The sequence below is a fragment of the Arachis hypogaea genome, chromosome 5 (assembly GCF_003086295.3).
Source record: "Arachis hypogaea cultivar Tifrunner chromosome 5, arahy.Tifrunner.gnm2.J5K5, whole genome shotgun sequence".
Taxonomy (NCBI): domain Eukaryota; kingdom Viridiplantae; phylum Streptophyta; class Magnoliopsida; order Fabales; family Fabaceae; genus Arachis; species Arachis hypogaea.
The window spans coordinates 115919868-115929295 of record NC_092040.1 but is presented as its reverse complement, the minus strand read 5'-3'; the positions used below and the strand labels follow the sequence as shown (position 1 = coordinate 115929295).

General features: G+C 40.0%; 1 protein-coding gene across 1 annotated transcript; it reads right to left on the bottom strand.

Moving 5' to 3' along the window:
• Nucleotides 1–243: 243 nt before the first annotated feature.
• On the bottom strand, nt 244–1044 carry LOC140173294 (uncharacterized). The gene has a single exon (XM_072196152.1). It carries the CDS (start codon nt 1042–1044, stop codon nt 244–246), a length of 801 nt encoding a protein of 266 aa, XP_072052253.1.
• Nucleotides 1045–9428: the final 8384 nt, after the last annotated feature.

Below are 9428 nucleotides of genomic sequence, written 5' to 3'. Positions count from 1 at the left end.
ATTTGAATCCACCTGACTAAGATTTACAAGGTGACCATAGCTTGCTTCAAGCCGACAATCTCCGTGGGATCGACCCTTACTCACGTAAGGTATTACTTGGACAACCCAGTGCACTTGCTGGTTAGTTACACGAAGTTGTGTAGAGTTGTGAAGAAAGTGTAAGATCACAATTTTGCGTACCATTGGGTTACCTCCCAACAAGAGCTTCTTTAACGTCACTAGCTTGACGTCCTTCATTCTTGTTCAAGTCAACTCATGAATGCTCTCCTCCTTGTTCCATGGTCCTCCCAGGTAGTGCTTCACCCTATGACCATTTACTGTGAATTTATTCTTTGAGGCTTCATTAAGGAGTTCGAGATTTCTGTGTTGGGAAACCTTAGTCACTAAATAAGGACTGGTCTGTCTAGAATTGAGCTTGCTAGGGAAAATCTTGAGTCTGGAATTATACACTAACACTTGTTGCCCTGGCTCAAAATCTCTTCTTGCAATTTTCTTGTCATGCCATCTTTTGGTTCTTCCCTTGTAGATCTCAGCACTCTCATAAGCTTCCAGTCTAAATTCATTCAGCTTATTGAGCTGCAGTAACCTCTTTTTCCCTACTATTTGAGAATCAAGATTGAGGAGCTTGGTGGTCCAAAAAGCCTTGTGCTCGAGCTCCATAGGGAGGTGACAGGATTTGCCATAGAGTATCTGAAATGGTGACCTCCCGATTGGAGTTTTCAATGCAGTTCTATATGCCCATAGGACATCATCTAGCTTCTTTGCCCAATCTTTCCTTGTAGCTCCCACCGTTTTTTCTAGAATCCTTTTCAATTCTCTGTTTGCCAATTCAGCCTGGCCATTGGTCTGAGGGTGATATGTTGTAGCTACTTTGTGAGTTACTCCATATTTATGGAGCAGGGTGTTCATTTGCTTGTTGTAAAAGTGACTACCACCATCACTAATGAGGCCCTTAGGCACTCCAAATCTGGTGAAGATATATTTCTTAAGAAACTGGAGGACAATATTTGCATCACATGTAGTTGTAGCTATGGTTTCCACCATTTGGAGACATATTCTACTGCTACCAATATGTACTTGAATGAGTATGATGGGGGAAAGGGTCTCATGAAATCTATGCCCCAAATGTCGAACAACTCTACCTCCAAGATAAAGTTCTGAGGCATTTCATTTCTCTTTGTTAAGCTCCCTGCTCTTTGGCATTCATCACATTGATTTACAAATTCTCTGGCATCTTTGACCAATAGAACCCACTCTGAAGAACTTTGGCAGCTGTTCTTTCGGCCCCAAAATGTCCATCATAACCTGAACTATGACAGTGCCATAGGATGTTTCTCATCACACTCTCTAGCACACACCTCCTAATCATCCCATCTGGACATCTCTTGAATAGAAAGGGTTCATCCCACAAGAATTGCTTGGCATCAATGAGAAACTTCTTCACTTATTGCCTGGTGTAGTCTTGAGGAATCCTTCTTCCCACTTTGTAGTTTGCAATATCGGCAAACCAAGGTGCTTGTTGGACTTGTAACAGATGCTCATCTGGGAACTTCTCATTCACTGGTTGTGGTGCTAATTGGTTGATCTCTTGTGGTAACCTTGATAAATGATCTGCAACTTGGTTCTCACTTCCTTTCCTATCCCTTACTTCAATGTCGAATTCTTGTAGCAACAGCACCCACCTAATAAGCCTTGGCTTAGCATCCTGTTTAGACATGAGGTACTTGAGAGCAGCATGGTCAGTGTAGACTACAATTTTTGACCCAATTAAATATGGCCTGAATTTATCAAATGCATATACAATTGCCAATAATTCTTTTTTTGTAGTGGTGTAGTTTTTCTGTGCCTCGTTTAACACTTTACTTGTATAGTATATGACATGATGGAATTTATCCTTCCTTTGTCCCAACATAGCACCAATTACAAAGTCACTTGCATCACACATAAGTTCAAAAGGGAATCCCTAGTCTGGGGGGTGTGATGATTGGTGCTGTAGTGAGTTTAGTTTTCAAGGTTTCAAAAGCATGTTTACATTCATCATAAAAAATAAATCGATTGTTGATGAGCGAATTCTTTGATGGTATAGAATTTTCTCAAATGAAATCTCGTTGCATGTATAGTTCTAAACCAACAAAGAATCCTCACATACAAAAATATTGGTTGTCACAAATAACAAACCTCAAATAAGAATTAACCGAAGTATTTAAACTCCGGGTCGTCTCACAAGGAATTGCAATGAAGTGTTTAATTATTGGCTATGAAGATGCAAAGGGGTTTGATTCTTTATATTTTTGCAAGAAAATAAATGACAAGAAAGTAAAATAACAAGAACTAATAAAATAAGAGAAAACAACTCTTGGCTAAGACATGGGAAATTGATATCACCATCCTTGTCAACAAACCAAATATTGATAATTATGAGGTACCAACCTATTAAGTCTACTTCCCAAAAGCCTTAAGTACGTAATGTCTACTCCTAAGCTTGAAGTAAGTCAAATAGGTTTGATCACATCAACCCATAAGTCCCAACCTATCTACTAATTAGATTAGTAGTGGGTTAGCGTCAATGAGTATCAAATTGATCACCAAGGGTTCTCAAATCACCAATTCAATGAGACCCAATGACTCAAAGTCACTCAATTCCCTTAGCCTAAGCCAAGAGTAAAGAAAACTACTCAAAAACTAAAGGAAACATTTTATCAAACACTTAGTGTGCAAGGAAAGTAAACATCACAAATTGCAAGAATTAACAAAACCCATAACTATCATAAGCAAGAAATCAACAATAACAATCAAGATCAACATAAAAGGAACATGGAAACATAAATTTGCATTGAAAGAAAATAGAAATCCAACAAGAGTGTATGAACATAAAAATGATATGAAAATGAAATTAACAACAAGAACTAGAAGAACAAAGGTGTAATATCAAGGAATTAACAAGGGAAAACTAAATCAAAACAAGAATTAAAAGTGGATCTAAGAAAGTTAAACCTAAACTACCCTAAATTCTAGAGAGAAGGGATAGCTTCTCTCTCTAGAATTCTACCTACAACATGATGAAAACTAAATTATGACTACTTGGTTCATTCCCCCTTCAATCCTTGGGTTCAATAGCATTAGAGATGAGTTGGATTGGGCCCAAAATGAGCTACAAATCGCCCCCAACGAGTTGCCCAAAATGGACCCACACTGATCCATCGGTGCGTGCGCGTCATGTGCATGTACGTCCACCTATACGTTAGGAAAATATGGCAAATTTTATATTATTTCGAAGCCCCGGATGTTAGCTTTCCAATGAAACTAGAACCGTCTCATTTGGATCTCTATAGCTCAAGTTATGGTCGATTGAGTACGAAGAGGTCAAGCTTGACAGCTTTGCGGTTCCTTCATTTTTTCATGATTTCTCCCACTTTGTATGCTTTTCTCCTCACTTCTTCCATCAATACTTGCCTTATGAACCTGAAATCACTCAACAAACATATCAAGGCATCGAGTGGAATTAAAGTGAGTTAAATTTAGCTATTTTGAGGCCTAAAAAGCATGTTTTTACACTTAAGCACAAATCTAGGGAGAATTACAAAACCATGCTATTTCATTGAATAAATGTGAGAAAAGTTGATAAAATCCCCCAAATTAAGCACAAGATAAACCACAAAATCGGGGTTTATCAATTGTCAACCACCAACAAGTTGCTTAGTGGTTTAGCTATCTTTGAGAAATCTTTGATGAATCTCCTGTAAAATCCAGCATGCCCAAGAAAACTTCTTACTGCTTTCACATTAATTGGTATAGGAAGCTTTTCTATGATTTCTATTTTAGCTTTGTCAACTTCTATACCTTTGCTTGAAATTTTATGCCCAAGAACAATGCCTTCTGGTACCATGAAATGACATTTTTTCCAATTCAAGACTAAGTTTGTTTCATGGCATCTTTTCAAGACTAAGGTTAGATGATGCAAACAAGTGTCAAAAGAGTCACCAAAAACAGAAAAACCATCCATAAAACTTTCTAAGAATTTCTCTACCATGTCAGAAAATATGGAAAGCATACACCTTTGAAAGGTTGCTAGAGCGTTGCACAGCCCAAAGGGCATCCTTCTGTAAGCAAAGACTCCGAAGGGGCAAGTGAAAGAGGTTTTCTCTTGGTTCTTGGGATCCACCACTATCTAATTGTATCCGGAATACCCGTCCAAGAAGCAATAATAAGCATGACCAGCCAAACTTTCTAGCATCTGATCAATGAAGGGAAGAGGGAAATGATCCTTCCTTGTGGCTTCATTCAATCTTCTATAGTCAATGGACATCCTCCACCCAGTTACTGTCCTTGTAGGGATGAGTTCATTCTTTTCATTGAAGATGACAGTCATGTCTCCCTTTTTTGGTACCACCTGGACTGGACTTACCCAGGAGCTATCAGAAATGGGGTATATGATTCTAGCATTCCATAACTTCATCACCTGCTTTTGAACCACCTCTTTCAAGGTTGGATTGAGCCTCCTTTGAGGTTGTACCACTGGCCCTGAGTCCTCCTCTAGCAGGATTTTATGCATGCAAATTGCGAGGCTTATGCCCTTGATGTTACCAATTGTCCACCCTAGAGCACTTTTGTGAGTTTTTAACACCTCAAGTAGCTTTTCTTCATCTTATGTGCTCAAAGAAGAGTTGATGATTACTGGGAGGCTTTCCTCCCTACCAAGGAATGCATATTTGAGATGAGGAGGTAGAGGTTTCGGTTCTTGCTTTGGCACCTCCTCTTTCTTTCCTTCAAGTGAGCTTCCAACCACTTGCTTTCCTTTTGCCTCTTCAACTTGAATCTCTTGAGTTTCTTCTTCTTGTCTTCAAGATGGCTTGTCTCAAGCACTTCTTCCACCAAAGTTTCTATCATCTCCACCCTTATATGATTCTCTTTCTCAGGGGGTATTGCATTGCCTTGAAGACATTGATGACCATTTGCTCATTATGTACCCTGAGAACCATTTCACCTTTCTCTACATCAATGATGGCTCTTGCTGTGGCTAGAAAAGGTCTTCCCAGGATAATTGAGTTATTTTCCTCCTCTTCCATATCTAGGATCACAAAGTTTGAAGGGAAAATGAACTCTCCCACTTTCACCAATAGATTTTCTACCACTCCATTAGGTGTTTTAAGGGATCTATCAGCAAGCTGTAGTGACATCCTTGTGGGTTTCACCTCCTCTATGAGCAACTTTTTCATCATGGAAAGGGGCATAAGATTTATGCTGGCACCCAAGTCACAGGGAGCTCTCTCTATTGTCATGTTTTCGATGGTACATGATATGAGGAAACTCCCTGGATCCTTGAGTTTGGGTGGCAACCCTTTTGGATTACAGCACTGCATTCCTGGGAGAGGATCACAATTTTCTTCTCCTTCCAGCTCCTCTTTTTGGTGATGAGTTCTTTGAGAAACTTTGCATAAAGTGGCATATGTTCCAAGGCTTCAGCTAGTAGAATGTTGATCTCCAATTTTTGGAAAATCTCCAAGAACTTAGGGAATTGTTGATCTTTCATCTCCTTGTGCAATCTCTGAGGGTAAGGTAGTTGAGGAACATATGGCTTCACTTCCTCTTTCTTCTCTTGTGTTTGTGACTCTGAGACTTGCTTGTCTTTCCTTGGAGCTTGTGATTCATTGTCCTTCTTGTGATCCACTGATAAACCCATATTTTATGATATATTTTGTGCCTAATTTGAGTAATTTATTCAATCCTTCACTCACTTATTCATGTTAATTGCATGGTTTTACTTTCCTTCCTTATTATGTGATGTGTGTGAAAAACATGTTTTCCATGCTTTAAAAATTAATTATTTTAATTATCCCTTCTATTACCATTCGATACCGTGATTCGTGTGTTGAGTAGTTTCAGATCTTCTAAGGCAGGAATGACTTAAAGGATGGAAAGGAAACATACAAAAATGGAAGGAAAGCATAAAACAGAGTTTTTGAAGAAACTAGCAGCGACGTGATCGCATGGACGACGCGGCCGCGTGCCAACGCGAAGAGAGCGCGACGCGAACGTGTGACTGACGCTATCGCGCACCTTGAGCGAAATGCATATGACGCGAACGCATGACTGACACGACCGCGTGACACGAAAAGCTCCAGATGACGTGACCGCATGACCCACGCGGACGCGTGACAGAGGCCACGCACCAGAAATTACAGAAAACGCTCCCAGCGATTTCTGAAGCCTTTTTGGCCCAGATCCAAGTACAGAAAGCACAGATTTGAGGTTATAAAGTGTGGGAATGCATCCATTCAAAAGAGAGCTCGCCAATTTAGTTACTTTCCATGAATTAGATTTAGTTTTTAGGGAGGTTCTCTCCTCTCTCTTTAGGATTAGGATTTAGATTTAGGATTTTATTCGCTTTCAGGATTATCTTTTCTATCAGGTTCAATATTCCTTTTATTTCCTTTTTCAATTTAATTTATGAATTCTTCTATGTTACAGATTATTATTTGAATTAATGTTATTTGAGGTATTTCAGTTTATTATTGCTTTCTTTTAATTATGCTACTATTGCTTTCAATCTGAAGACATTTGTATTCTAGTAGATTTACTTTTTCCCCTTTTGGTCTTGGTTAAGAAATCAGTAACTCAGGAGTTATCAAACTCAACATAATTGATAATTGTTATCTTGCTAATTGAACTGAACTTAAATAATCCCAACCTTTTCTTAGGAAATAAATAGGATTCGAAGATCAAACTAATTAGTCGCTTGACTTTCCTTTGCTTTAGTAAAGGTTAACTAAGTGGAATTAAGATTCAATTTTCATTATCATTGATAAGGTAACTAGGCTTAGACTTCCAATTTTCCATACCTTGCCAAAAGTTGCTTTACAGTTATTTATTTATTTTAATTGCCATTTAAATTACTTGTCATACTTCTTTCTTATTTCTCAAAACCCTAATTTACAATCCCCATAACCAATAATAAGAACATACTTCCCTGCAGTTCCTTGAGAAGACGACCCGAGGTTTAAATACTCGGTAATCAATTTTTAAGGGGTTTGTTACTTGTGACAACCAAAATGTTTGCACGAAGGGATTTCTGTTGGTTTAGAATCTATATCTACAACGCGACTATTTTTATAAAATTCTTTACTAGCAAAAATCCTGTTCGTTCAAAATGGCGCCGTTGCCGGGGAACTGCAACTGTGTGCCTTATTATTGGTTATTGTAAATACTTTTCTTTCACTTGTTTATTTATTTTTGTTTTTTTTTCTTTTTAATTTTTAGTTGCTACTATGAACTCTCACCCCTCTCACTTTGAGTTTGGTTCTAATTTTGTTGAAAGGGATGGAAGTTATAACAGGAATATGCATCAAGATCTAAGCAATCAAAGATGGATGGAGCCAAGAGGATCTGATCAACCCTTTAGGCAACAACACCCTCCAAGTTATCATGGACAAAGACCATTTTACAATGCATATCAAGCTAATAGATATGGTGGACCCCCTTGTAGGCACCAACAAGCCCCACCCTATGCTCATAGACCATCCTCTCAACATGGCTTCAAATCACCACACTCACAAGCACCTTTTCACCATTCACCACCGTATGATCCTTCCTCACCCCAGTTCCAATCCACTCGCTCCCAAGCACCACCACTTCCCTATGTATAATGTCCAAATCCATCACCCCGAGAATCAGAAGTTCGCCTCAAGGAAACAGTAGATAAACTTCAAACAACCATTCGTCAACTGGAGCAAGCAGTAAGTCAATTCTCTTCTAGACGTTCGAGCATTCAAGGACCAACCACAGCCCCATGTGGACAATCTAATGAAGAGCGTAGCATGAAGGAGATACTAGAAACTCCAGTGGACAAGACAGAGCATGACTTCGTACTAGAACAAGTAGAAGAAGCTGTCATTATGCAAGAAGAAGAGTTGGTTAAAGATTTAGGAGACGCTGAACCTCCATAGGAATCCAGAGCTGAGGAGAACTTCGTCAAGGACGTTACAGTTGATGCTAAGGAGGATAGTGCACAATCCCCAAGGCAAGTCGTTTATGAAGAACTAGACGGAATAACCCAGGAAACAAACTCCCTTGATGATGATAGCCACAAGTTAAGTTCTCTTAGTAATGAACTTGCATCCGTAAGTGAATTCTCTGAGATCAAAGAATCTTCCCCAAGTGAATACGAAGATGATGCGGAGGTAGATTTCTCTCAACCTCCAGTCTATGACTTAAGTGATGAGGAAGACATCGAAGACTTTGATCAGGACACAGATGCATTTAAAGAATCTTGCATAGAAGTAGAGGAATTCACAGAAGATCACCAGGGAGTAGAACTTACAGAACCACTGGAAACACCTATCCCAAGGCCATTACCACCTAATACAAGCTTCAAGTGGGTACAATCCTTAACCTTTAACTTTACTTTTCCACTTGAATATGGTTTGCTTGAAACAGATGGCCAGCTTAGAGCTCTCTGCGGCTTTAAGAGTAAGAGGGACATGGCTCGTGCTCAGAGCTAGTGCACAAGGTTCAATAAGGTTCCACACTTCAACTAGAAGTGCACGGATTGAGATCATGTTCAAACGAATGGATCTCGGAGAACGTTTGGTTATCTTGGTGAGAATCTAATTTCTAAACCGCCCGGATGGAAAAATATAGATCAAGATGAAGGCGGATTTAAAAGCAAAGTTTAGGATCCTGGGATCTATTCTAATATTCACCACCCCGGGAGCATGAAAATTTGTTTGAAGCTGCTTAGAAGCTTTACATGCCTAGTTTGGGACCCCGGAGGCTATTGGCATTCCAAGCATTGGTGGAGATTTCTGGATGAATTTAAACATAAGCCGCCATAACAGGAAGCTCATCCAATGTCCAACTTAAGGACTTTAATTAAAAGTGTTAGGTGGGAGACAACCCACCTTAGTATGGTCGTTTCTCTTTCAGTTTTATTTCGTGTTATTTATTTTTGTTTTCCTTTTCAATTGAACCTGAATATTACTCATTCGCATTGCATACTGCATAATTGCATACCTGCATAGAAAAAAAAAGAGGGCGTACGACGCGACCGCATCACTCATGCGATCGCGTCAGTTGTGAAAAACCCCACCCACGCGTCCGCGTCATCCACGCGGCTACATGATCTGGAAATCGGCGTAAAGATCCAACGCCCAGAAAGTTGGGCTGGAATCGTGCGGCCATTGTGCGTTTCGCACAAAATGACCCACGCGATCGCGTCCCCGACGCGATCGCGTCACATGCACAAACACCAACCCCACGCGACCGCGTGAGCGACGCAATCGCGTCGCATGGACAGCACACCACCCCAAAGGAGACAGAGAGTTGCGCTGAAACGACGCTGGAATTGTGCGTTTTGCACGATTTCCAGCGATGCGATCGCGTCGCCTACGCGATCGCGCCATTCATTATTTACCAATCCCATGCGATCGCGT

Excerpts from the sequence above, each read along its gene's own strand:
- LOC140173294 (XM_072196152.1), bottom strand. The coding sequence starts at position 1,044 with ATGGTGGAAACCATAGCTACAACTACATGTGATGCAAATATTGTCCTC.